The following is a 13,503-nucleotide window of genomic DNA, read 5'->3' on the forward strand; positions in this document are numbered from 1 at the left end:
TCCAAAACAATTAGGATATCATAATTAAGTTACAGTAACCACCCGGTTTCTAGTATGTGACATTACAATAGACCTGTACATCTTATTTGTATATCTTTGTTTCGCACTCAAAATCAATTGCCATTTAAAATTTATTTTTCTCTGGTACTGAAGTTATGGTGGGTAAAAGCGATGGAAAACCCTCCACTTAAAATTAAAGGGGGTAGTAGAAGCATTATCAAACACTCATCTACAAACACCAGACAACCCAGAAGGCTTGTTTTTCCCTCAGAATTCTCATGGTGCTGCCACAATCACAAGGGTTTAATAATGCATCTCCTACCCATACATACATATATTTACATCTCTGCCAAGCATGCTAGAGCATGTGATTGTTCATCCCTAATAGAACAGGACCTCAAAAATATAGGGTACCAGGACAGGCTGACATAGCCACTGCATGCTACGTAATCTGCATGTCTAAACACTTTTAGAAATTTGACTCCTGGGTTGCTAGAACCAGTTGGCTCCCTGTCCCTCATCGACCTCAAGGCAATTCATCTCAGAGATATGTAGAAAATCAACACCTAACCCAAACAATGTAAAGCAGCTTTATATTCAGACCAAATTACACACACAGCCAATAAAGCAAACCAAACAATTTTTTTTTTTTTTTTTTTTTTATTTACTGCCATGTAAATGAATATAAAAATAAAATTTTGGGCTATAAAATATGTCTGTTCTAAAACATGTACATACATATATTATTGAAAGTGTTTTTTAAAAGGCAGCCTTAAATATATATATATATACACATTCAAAATTGGACACAATTTAACAGCAGAACTTTAGATCATGCCCTCTGCAGTGAAAAGGGATAACATAAAAGTCATGTTTACAAATAACTTAATTTTAAATGTGTTAAATAAACATAAATAACAGAACAGAGGAATGTGCAAAGTTTACGGTGTGGTCCATTACAAACACGTGATACCCTGGGCATTATAATGCCACTTCAAGTCAATTCATAGGCCACAGTACCCCACGTCTTGTAATGTATAAAAATAAGTTATAATTTGTTCTTATTGTACAGCGCGGAGCTTTGCAGCTCGCAGTGGGACGGTTTGCTGTCCATAAGTTCTAGCTGCTTGATGCTCAAAAGCATTAACCATCTGCTTGGCCACCTCATCGAAGAAGACTGTAGCGAGTTGAGAATGAAGAAGGGACTTAAATTCAAAAGAAACCTGAAAGGATGAAGATAAACTTATTAAAACGGTGCATACAACACAGTGCATTCTAAAACCCGCAGAAGAAGGGCCAATAACAAACCAGGTTGCAAGGTTTGTCTCTATCAGTAAATTACTGAATTTATACAATGGCAATAGAGTCTGGTATTGTTTGAGACAGCACTGCTTTACGTTTTACACTAAGCATCTTTGTCAAATTACCATCGATTACATGAAAGTCAAGCAGTAGTTAGCTAGCTGCTAGGAAAGAAGAGGACAATACCACCAGCAGCATGAAACATGAACTTTAACAGTGTTACTTCATGATTCAAGACAATTATGTCTAATAAACAAAGATAAATGTACAATATTATGTTACACTGAAAACTGATACTTACATAGATATCAAGAGTGCAGGTGTCAGGGCGCCCAGGTAATCCAGGACTAAATCTCCACACAGTTTCCAAGTGACTGAACAGCTTCCCATCATTGCACACAGCCTGCATTGTAAAGATTTTAGAGCCGATTATTATATATCAAAGAATGAGTTTATTTTCCCTTTGATAAGAGTTCTTACGTCAACCGTCGTCTCACTTGAGAAAGTGAGAGATTTGTTACCAGGAACTGACAAATGTCATCCTAAATAAGTCTGTCCTTGCAAGTTCCCTCCACATGAATACCGCATCACTTAAACCTAGTAGCCTTAATGCTGCAGAGGGATCCTACCGCATGTATATGTTAAAGCAAATTTGGTTGTAATACACCTGTGTCAACTTGGGGGCACTTAGCCAGTTTTAGATATCTTGGCACTGTAACCCATGTTCCAGTTATTCAGATGAGCAATTTTTTTTTTTAAAGCCATTGCTGCCGCTCCCGCCCCCCCCCCCCATCCATAGAAAAAGAGAAATGATCCACGGAGCTCAAAGTTCACATTGTGAACTTTATTCCAGTCGAAAGAGAGTGGAAAATATGCCAATTAGCAATATCTTACTTGCGTCAATTGCAGGTCATAGGTACACCTTTGTGTATTCAGTACAACCCTCCAACTCACCACCTCTCTATGCTGGTTTCATGCCAAGCATAAAAACTATTTGCACAGTCATTTTCCTAGGATAATCATACAAAAGCCTCTAGAAGCAGAGGTTTGAAACCCAGGCGGTTGTACACTAGGGTAGCCAACAAGTAACTGTCCAGCTGTTGGACTGCATATCCTGGCATTGAAACCTGGAACTAAGCTTACTGACAATCATTGAAGTTGGATAGGTAGTGAAGCTCCTGTTAGATACCCCAGTTTCACTCTAATTATTGCACCACTACAACTGCAAATTATCGGTAAGAGGCCTAGCACTATATAAACTCTACATGGAAATTAACGATTAACAGATATTCACATTCACAAAGCAGCACATTGCCACTTGTAAGTCAATTATGTCATTCTGACCAGCTTTTAAAAGAAAGGTCTTTCTTTTTATTAATATTGTTTCTAAATAAAAGCTTTGCAGCCTAAAGTAAAAAAATGTATTTGTTTAAATGGGCAAACCAAACACTCCCCTGCCAATTTCCAAGCAAAATGATATTAAGCCACTTACCCGGATCTGGTGCTGGGGTATTACAGAGATTTCAGACACATATCTTTCAACAATGGGTGGGAAGCCCACCTCCAGCTCAGCTTTAGTTATCCCCTTGCGACTAGATAAAACTTTGGAACTGTTGCACCAAGGCACGAACATCTTGTAATCTTCAACATTAGATACAATGTCAAACATTTGTTCTATGGAATACCTGGAAGGAAAAACAATGTTTCCATGAACCTCTATGAAACTCGCAAATACAGTACTTGCAACACACACTTAGTATCACCCATACTAGCACATTTTCTCTCTGCGGAGAGAAGGTACATTTCCAGTGTAGCAACGGACTCTGGATAGTCCAATAATATCAATCTGCCCTTTAATTCTCAGATTGCTTACCCTAACACTTTTGATTCTGTGTAATCCATGCGCTTGTTGCCCAGCAGCGGTGCGGCAAAGTTCAGGAAAGTCCGGGTTTGTGTCTGGATATATGAAGGCAGAGGTAGTTTTGGGTACTGGGAGGCCAAAATCCCACACGAGTCTAAATGGCTGAAACAGACAGAAGTCAAAGTTATTAATGCAACATGTTTGTGGGTAGCGCGAGACGTACAATAGAGCTCACTATGCACATTGTAAATGTAACAACATAACAGACCTGTCTACACAATATGCAACTTAAACCACACAGCTTTACACAAAAGGTGTGACATATATAATTAAACTACACATCCCCAAAATACTTGCAATAACTCTTGTGGGGGCAGGGACCAAGTTAGGTGTATTTAACTGAAAATGAGCACCAGTCATGACTGGTTGACAGGTAACAGCACATCACTCCTTTCTACCTGAACAAACTAGATCCTTCAAAGAAATTCTTCAGGTCTGATAGATCGCCAACATCCCCCCACTTCACAGATCTGTTATCAGACTATAAAAAGCACACAGCAGAAACTAACTGCTGAAAAATCCCCTATTGCTGATCTACAAGTAGACATTTTCAGTCCAGTTTCTATTTATGGACCATTACTTCTCTTACATATAAGTTCAGTCTATCAGTTGTGTAGTTTGCAAGCCGTTAAGGCCATATGGATCTAGGTAAAGTTAAAGCACAGCAAGTGCTCAGTCTGGATCTACACAAAAAAAATTACTTTTACTTTTCTTTAAAGTTTACTTGTTTTTTCCCTCTTTACCCAGAGCCCCTTTATTGATAAATTATAGAGGTGTAACTCCGCAACGGGTTAACGCGGCTGCTTGCCAGGGCAGGAAATGCGTAGTATTTGTGTAAGGAGACTTTTCCCTGAATTGAAGACATTGTTCTCTAATTTGCGTGAGTCACACAACCGCCTGACAGTCTGGTATTAATAGATTTCCTGGTTTATAGAACACAAAAGCCGGGTAACAGCAGTTCATTTGTACAGGATCTATGGCCTTGTATGAAGTCATATTTTATTCTCCTGTCCATATGCAAACAGAATAACTTACAATTTTTCAAAATTACCTAGACGTTGGGATATTTTTTACTTTTTTTTTTTTTTTAAAGCGATAGCTGATCAACAGCTATTGATGAACTTTATTTTAATCAGTGTCAGCCAGGCTGCGCTCTGACAACAGGCCCAGGTGTCAAGCCTTGCAAGGTGTCAAGGTTCAGCGATACCGGTATTATATAAAGGAAAAGACTGTGTCCCCTTTAAGAGGAGGGGCGTAGGCAAAGTATTCAAGGTTGAGTGAAATTCCCCCAAGCTGGGCCTCTTTGGCAATAAGAATATCACGAGTTTTACAAACGCAAGAGGGAGGGTTCCGATTCCAGGAAACCGGTGCGGCGCCGTACACCGGGCGCCTTATCACATTATAGCATTTTATGTAAATGGCGGAGTAACATGATTCAAGGATAAGCCCGCTACAGCACCCACATTCCTTACGGCTGTCAAAAGCCCAACAGTCACCTAGGTAGAAACTGATCGCAGGCACGATTAGAGCCGCGGGTTTCCCCAAAGGGCTGAACATCACCAAAGCGCAGAGTATCCGTGAAGTGTTACGGAGGGGGTTATCGGTCAGCATCACCCATGTGAATGACAGCCGGCAAGAACACGAGCAGACAATCCACGCAGGATGGGGCAAATTGGGAACTTTTTGTACTAACTACGAATCACTAAATCATAATAAAACACACTAAAGATTACATTAAAACAATGGACCTTATATGTACCGAAGTATTATTACTACGACTACAATTGCCAAAATTCTAGCACACAGGAAGTTAGAACAGCCGGCTTTTTCCTTACCGGAATCCGCGCTGCGCCTTTGCTCTCCGTATTACGGTTTGACACGGCCGGCTCTCGGCCTCCACCAGAGCCCGAAGCAGGACGGATGCGCTTCTTCCAGCCATCGCAGTGATCAGGCTCTATGGCAGCTAGCAGCTAGCAGCTAACCCGGCTTTCTCCCGACAATGAGCCGGCTTCAGCGCAGAACTCGATTTACAGAAGGAGTGGCGTGACGTCACCACTAGGAAAGGCGGGGTTTTTGCTATTCCGCCCTTTGTCATGCAAATAGTTGTTTCTACAGTAACCAGAGTTTATCGAATGGCTGGAGATATACATATAGCGCTTTAGCGTCACTTTACTCCTCCTGAGGCTGCATTGATTTGCCCGCAGGCGCCTCATCACTTACAGCATTTAGAAAAAAACACAACACTCTGATTACAACGTGAAATGGCCTCTGATAAACTATATATAAACTAAAAAAAACTATAATTTTGTTTATTAAGAAAATTCTAATGTGATTATGGGTAGAAAGCCCTGTTTTTGTGAATGTTTGAACATTGGTTTCCCAAGTGTCTGGTTTTCATTCAGTACTTGACATTCTACGTGGTAAAAATATACTTTGAACTGGATTTATTTTTCTGAAATGCACTCTGGGGATTGATGTCAGCAGGAGATCAGTTTGCCACCCTGAGCCACCCAAGACTTTTTCATTTTCCATTAAGGTCAAGGGCAACACAACTAAAGCAGGAGTTGGCAGGAGAGTTTCCAAGAGAGCTACATTTTCTTCTTTCAGACATAACTGTACATTATGATGGTCCAACCATCAGTCAGCATCTGTAGGAAAACATGGCACAGACTATGGCGTCCAAGGACCAGCTCTTTCTGTTGAGTGCTTTTAGACAACTCTACTTTTTGCCTTTCAGTCAAGACAGACCTGTGCAGGTAGGCATACTGCTAACCAATACAGCAACGCTAACCAAAATAACACTCTGGGTTGCATTTATCAGATCGTTTTATAGATTTAGTCAACATGGAATGTGACGTTTATGACTGCCCTCTTACAGTAGACTCAGATTTCATTTTGACGTTCATGCCCTATGTCAGTTGGTGGAGTTTCCCTTCTTATGGAAGAACCTCAAGCAAATCCTGTATTTTCCTTTGGATGAGGGTCAGACTGGCATTGCTGCGTGGGCCGTGCATCGTGGAGCCAAGTGAAGGGGTTCCAGCTGTATGTTTAAATAATGCACACTGAGGGCCACAAGAGAGCATAGAAAATACTTGTAAGGGAATGGTGTAATTTATTTAATAAGGGGAAAAAAGTTAAATGTATGTACGCACTAAACTCAAACATTGATAGGTAGCTAAAGCTTAGACAATTGCAGTGGGACAATTATGAGACAGAGTTTCTTTCAACTCTTACTGTTTTGGGGGTAAATGCATCATGAACTTACAAGGTCTTTTTACCCCAATCAGGCTAGGCTCGTTCCAGGCCAATTTGGTGAGGCATAACTTCCATAGTTATAAGGAAGACTAATTTAATGTTCTTTCAACTTGTAGAAGTGTTTTTATGAAGAAACTTGTGTGCTCAGCTATGTCTCGATGAACACAAAGCAGACACTTTTTTAATTCTACTTCTAAGACAACTCAAGCCTGGATAATTCATCATGACTTTGTGGAAAACCAATACCACTCACAGAGAATACAGGCCTAGACCTACGGCCAATACATACATTCCTGCAAGCAGATAACCCCAATTTGTTTTATCCATATACTTCCCATCTGGCACATATAATTTCCACATGCAGTTAGCAGCACTGGTAAGATATCATGTGGATGATAGTTCACCAATTGCAAATATCAAAGGTATTGAGTTAAATTTGTAAAGGTCATCCAGTCTTGAACACTTAGTTCCAACTGAGTTGTGTTGCTGCCTTAAATTCACGATAAGAATAGACACAATATTAAAGCACATTTAAATGCTTATATTCAGACTGAAATTATAGCTACACAAAAGGTCCAACTTTGTTTTTATTTAAGGATTTCTCTATTATTCATTTTTAGCAGTAGATAAAACTCCTATCACCTGACTTGACATAGGCTCCTAAGGGCCATGTTTGGTATTTTGGGATTTGGCCTGTTAATATTTGGCCTGTTTGATATTTTTATATTTTTTTTGTATTTAGCCTGATATGGAATGATGTATATTGAAGGAAGCTGACCAGAAACACAGGGACACCCACACATGTTTTAAAAACAAAAATGATTTTGTAAGGCATAGGATGAAAATGCACAGGTAACGCGTGTAACATGCTAAAATAGACAGGACATGAGCAGGAGTTGTCAGAAGTTGTCTTGAGGGTGGGTTGACTTAACATGATGTCCCTCTGCTATTGATTTAAAGGCAACCCTATGTAGATAGTGCTCCAGGAATATCTCTAGTATGCCTTATAGAGAGAATATCCCCTCGTATTTAATATGGAGAGAGGAAGCCTAGTGTGGAGGACCAAAAAAAATGATGTACTCAGATATAAGACATATGGAAGGTCTGAAAATGTTATAGTCTTTAAGTAAATAAAGAACTGAAGCAAACTAAGGTTATTTTCTGATGCATTAATTCATGTCATCTAGCGTATAGGGATACATGTTCACATTTCCATTCAAATGTAAACATTACTATATAAAAGGCACACTCCAGCCATCATATGCACTTTAATGCATATAAAAACTGAGTGTCACCTTTTTGTTTCATCTGAATGCAGAGAGGGATTCAACAGAGTCGTCTCTATGCATTTGCTTTGTTCCCCCTCCAGCTATTTGCCTCCCAGGAGGTGTATTTGATTTTATGCACCGCCTGCTCTGCAATGCGTATGCATGGATACCTACACCTTCTAGCATTCAAAACTGGTGGGAATCATGGAGGGTAGAAGTATTAAAATGCATATTTTAATACTTACCAAGTACTTTAAGTACTAAGGGATACTCCAGCCATCATATGCACTTTAATGCATAGATACATACCTGGGAACTCTATAGGTTTGACCCAGAGTCTCTAAGTGAAGCCCTGCTTTCCTGGGCCTCCGGGTCAGTTTCTTGTTTCTTCAGGCAGGGAAGCAGAGTTTGGCTATACCCTCCCCCACCCACTTAATGCTGTCTAGAGCTAGCCCCACCCCTTGACAAAGCCACTCCCCTAACATAACCTGTGCAAAATTTGCTAACCAACATGAAAGCATTTTTGAACAAAACTAAACACACAAAACTATAATGGCTAGCATTGGGAAAGACTGGTGGCCAAAAGGTTGTATTACAGGAGCCTAAAAGCAAGACATTTAGTGAATTTTGGGATTTTTTTTTTTGGACAACTCAGCTACTTGAGAGACAAGTATCATAGCAAAATCATACAAAATTTGGCTTTTTTTCATCGTTTTTATATATGATTTATACTAAATGTTGGACTGTACATCTAAAGGTTTTGTCTAAACGAAGCCATCTCTGTTCTTGGAAAAATGATGTATAATTTGTGTGGGTGCTGTAAAAATGAAAAATGTTTTTTGCACAAAGTACCCTCAGTAAATAAGGGGTTAAAGTATTTTGTATACCTTATTGGTGGTGCTGTATTGGTCAGAACAGTCCCTTCAATTAATAGTTAAAAGTTGTGAAGATTAACAGCTGTGGTAGTTATTCAGCACACATAGTAAGTACCTGCCGTGTTAGGGCAACGCAAAGTCCTGCGTGGTCACTCTCTGTGATATGCTGAACTCATATAACCTGTAAATGAGAGCAAAGCATTAATCCTGTTCCACTGGATAGTGTGAAACCGTGGCTGATTGGCTCCTGCAGCCACTGCCTACACTTTGCAGCCAATCGCATTTCAGTAAGAGGTTTCCTCCCACCCATACCCATTTTATCTATCTGAAAAGGAGGTCAGCATTAACATCTGAAATGTGTGTTGCAATGAGATAATTGTCTATTAACGTGCCTGTTGAATTACCATTAAAACTTGTCTCATGTATTTATTAACACTTTATAGTGGGAAAAGAGCACAATACGAGAGTCCTTGATTATAATAGTTGCAGTCTATTAATATTTGTTTCCCTAAACTGTATTTATTCCACAGCAATACAGGTACTGATATTCACAATTGTGGCGACAATTGTGGTGAATATCAGTTTTGTTTTGTGATTTTATGGGGTTTTTTTAAACCATCATTTCTCACCTTTTTTGAAAATAATTTTTTTGTAATCAAAGATTATTTACCCTTTTGTGCAGTAGAGCTTTTACTTTACATCATACATTGATAATATATTTTGCAATTTTAGCCCAAAAATCTATAGGTTTTTATGTTTTAGAGGGCTGAAACACTCCCTTACACTGGGCCATACAAGGAGGCAGCACCCCCAACTGCTGCAAGGTGAGAGTTATGGTTGACCTGACTAGTAGCAATGTCCTTATGCTTCCTTAGATGTAATCTGACTAAATCATTATTTTACTGAATAATCTGTTTTTTTTGAAAAATATTTTATCAGACAGGTGTTCAAATATAGTAAATCAGCTCAGGTTTTTTTTACATATTAAATAGCAGCTAAATCTAGTGTGAATTTATTTCAGAAATATCACAGTGTTAACTTAAACCGGGAAGAAGACAGGCCGCTTGGGGAACTGATCCGAAATACAACTTTTCAAGGCACTGAAGATTCAGTATGGTCAGAGGGACAGTGATAATACAGAAGAATAAAGAAGAATGATTTTTTTATACATAATATCCTTATTGCCCCACTGAAAAAGATGGTATCAATGCTACTTTAATTGTGCTTTTCTACTCTCTCACTCCAGGCAGATTTAATATAGTTATTTTGGATTGTTATTTTATCTTTTGTACGTTATCAGTCAGTTTATTAATGGCTGCTTATGTTAACTCAGCTGTTGCAATCATCCAGGGATGTATTCCTGTTGACCTTGATTAGGACATTTGACTTTTTGTACAGGAATTATGCAAGAAAAAGACATGTTGCCTGTCACATTTTAATTTGTTTCTTGTTCCAAGTGAGTATTTACTATTCAGTAATTGCAACTTAAGTCTAAAGATGAAAAAAATGCTCACTTTTTTTAACTACTGATATTATTAACCTGTTGCAACAGATGTTACGTAAAAGTTAAGAAGGTTTATCACTTTGCACACAGGTTAAACAACAGTGTCCATTTTTCCACACATAGGAAGTATTTTTTTCCATTGTGGAACAAACATGTACTGTATAGCATGAAATAAGAGAATGGATTAATTTAAAAGGCCTGCCCTCCAAGATGTCCAATCACTGACCTAAAGTGATTCTCTCTCCAAGGTTTTTTCTTACTTTCCCTGTCTAATTTTAAAAAGCGTTAGTTTCTATTGTATGAATTGATCTATTTTATCATATTAAGCACACCATCTTAGTCTTATTATTCTGAATAATTAACATTTTGGGAAACACAGATGCATTTTACCTAAATCCCTGTTATTTTTTATTATGTATACATTTTAAAATTTTGGATGAAAGGTTTGAAAACAACAAATGGAATATTCCTGTTGATTGCACTAGTTTACATATTGATAGTGATAACATCTTTCTTTCAAACTTTGTACCTTAATCACATTTTCTACGTAACTCTCACATTTTGCTTCACTGTTCCTTCCTGACAGAGATCCAAGCAACATTTTGGTTTGAAGTACTTCATGGTTCCATATCTGGAGCAAGGGTGACCACATGGGTCACCTTTACATTTCACATGTTGCTGGCCACCACAAAAAGAATTACCCTGCAGTATGGGCATACGGTACATGGAAACTTTCCAGGTGAATCACCGCTACTCCAGATCTCTGGGTCACGTCTAGAAATCTATCACCAAATAAAAATAATCAAAATACCGTGTTTGCTCGATTATAAGAGGACCCCACAAAATGTGAATATTAATTTAGCAAAAAAAGAAAAAGCCCGAATATAAGACTACCCTATAAGAAAAAAAGTTTTACTAGTAAATATTAATTCACATGTAAACTATCTTTTCATATTTAATAAAAACTATGATAGAGAAAAATGTATTTTTTGTTTTTATATCCTTTTATTTGCCAACCTGCCTCCAGATATGCCACTCTGCCTTCCTGATATGCCACTCTGCCCCATATATGCCTTATACCCCATATATATATGCCACCCAGATATGCCTTTTAACCCCCTATTTGCCACTCTGCCCCCCAGATATGCCTTATACCCCCTATATGCCAATCTGCCTGCCAGATATGCCTTATACACCTCTATAGGTCATGTGATGCTGGCGCGCCGTCATAGAAGCCCCAGAGGAAGTGCGTGCAGAAGCAGGGGGATGTCTGTGCGCACCAGCTGCCACAGCCAAGTCAGCCAATACACGCTGGTACAGGGTGGCTGTAAGTGATGTGCAGACCCCATACTGCTGGCAGCCTCAATACACAAGGGGGGCAGCTAGCCAGGTTTCAGCATGTACTGGCTGACTTGGCATGATAGGAGTGTGATTGCTAACAGCAATCACAGTCCCATCATGCCTAGGTTCCAGCACTTACACATCCATCCAGTAAATGCTGGAACCTAGGCATTATGGGACTGTGATTGCTGTTAGCAATCACACTCCTATCATGCCAAGTCAGCCAGTACATGCTGGTACAGGGTGGCTGTAAGTGCAGACCCCATACTGCTGGCAGCATCACTACACAAGTGGGGAAGCTGGCCAGGTTTCAGCATGTACTGGCTGACTTGGCATGATAGGAGTGTGATTGCTAACAGCAATCACAGTCCCATCATGCCTAGGTTCCAGCACTTACACATCCATGCTATCACACACACTAATTTATTCATATAATCATTCATTCCCTTACCTGCACTGCAGCTCCTCGATGCCGCTCACAGACTACAGCAGGGGGCGTGGCCTCCCTCTGCCTTCTCTGCTAAAGCACAGAGGAAGTAGGATGTCACGTGAACTCCGCTTCTTCTGTGCAGTCCAGAAGACCCTCCCACAAGTAAGTAGCAGGGCTTGAGGTGCGGCTCGCGTAAGATCGGTTGCCCTGGCTGCCGATCTTACGCGGGCCGCACCTCGAGGTCTCGCGGGCCGCATGTTGGACGCCCCTGCCCGATTTCGGGCGGCCCCTTGGCTTGGGCCCCCCTGCCGCCGGGGCCCGGTCGCAGTCGCGACTCCTGCGACCCCGGTAGTTCCGCCACTGGTTACAATGACATCACATCTCACTGTATTGTTTATTTTGTATTATTATTTATTGTATTATTTAAGTGATTTTTTTTATTGTTAAAACCTGCGTATACTTGCATAGAGATCACAGTGTCTAGACAGACCCTGCAGGGGATATCCTGTCCTCCAATGATCTTCCAAGTGACGTCAGCCGTGACGCAACCCGGGAACTGTAACAGTTTTCCACAGTTTGCGCCGGCAGCTGTTACAGGCGATCGCGAAGCAGAAAGCCACCGCTGATCTCCCGTGTAGCAGCAAGGATGTGTCCCTAGTATTACATGGTGCTGCAATCTATCAGTTTGGAAAGGGTTACAAAGCCATTTCTAAGGATCTGGGACTCCAGCAAACCATGTTGAGATCCATTATCTACAAACGTTAAAACTTGGAACCATGGTGAAACTTCGCAAGAGGGGCTGACCTACCGAAATTCCACCAAGAGAGCGTCAACAACTCATCAAGGAGATTATAACAGAACCCAGACTAACATGTAAAGAACTGCAGGTCTAATATAATAGGATAATATTTTGTAGACTGATGTGTCAAAAGCGGAACTTTTTGGAAGACATGGGTTCGGTTTTATCTAGCGTAAAGCTAACAGCATTTCACAATAAGACCGTTATACAGTCAAACGTGGTGGTAGTGTGATAGTCTGGTGCGTATTTGCTCCTTCAGAACCTGTGTGACATGCCCTTAACAGATTCTCGCACCCGGGCCCTGAGGCGTCTAGTTACGCCCCTGATCCAAAGCATACCTCCTCTGAATGGCTCAAAAGAACCAAAATGAAGGTTTTGAAGGGTCCTAATCAAAGTCCTGTCTTGAATCGGATTGAGACTCATTGGCAGTTATCACAAACATTTGATTGCAGTTGTTGCTGCCAAGGGCAGTTATGAGGTTTAGGAGAGCTTTAACTTTTTCCACAAAGGTGATATAGGTTTTGATTAACTCTTTACTTTTAGGCAAAGACACACCAATAAAGAATAAAGTTCTGAGCCTTTTTATTTCTTTTTATACAGTAAGGACAATAAGGTATGGAATTTGCTGCCAAGGAAGGTGGTGGTATCAAATACATTAGATGCCTTCAAACGGGGTCTGGATATATTTTTTTAGAAAGGCATGACATACAGGGCTGTAAATAGAATAACATTAATATTTTAGAGCTTCTTGATCCAAGGAGAATTCCAATTGCAACTCAAGAGTCAAGAAGAAATTCTTCCCACCTTA

The 13,503-nt window shown here is 40.0% G+C and overlaps 1 protein-coding gene across 1 annotated transcript; it reads right to left on the reverse strand.

Annotated features, from left to right (window-relative positions):
- Positions 1 to 640: 640 nt before the first annotated feature.
- LOC128471849 (coenzyme Q-binding protein COQ10 homolog B, mitochondrial-like) lies at positions 641 to 5,236 on the reverse strand. Its single transcript, XM_053453827.1, has 5 exons — positions 5,059 to 5,236; positions 3,176 to 3,325; positions 2,795 to 2,987; positions 1,604 to 1,705; positions 641 to 1,223 (listed from the first exon to the last, which is right to left on the reverse strand). The coding sequence occupies exons 1-5, from the start codon at positions 5,160 to 5,162 to the stop codon at positions 1,062 to 1,064; spliced, it is 711 nt and encodes a 236-aa protein (XP_053309802.1). The 5' UTR covers positions 5,163 to 5,236; the 3' UTR covers positions 641 to 1,061.
- Between the last annotated feature and the right edge of the window lie 8,267 nt (positions 5,237 to 13,503).

This window comes from Spea bombifrons, chromosome 13, assembly GCF_027358695.1.
Source record: "Spea bombifrons isolate aSpeBom1 chromosome 13, aSpeBom1.2.pri, whole genome shotgun sequence".
Lineage (NCBI taxonomy): Eukaryota > Metazoa > Chordata > Amphibia > Anura > Pelobatidae > Spea > Spea bombifrons.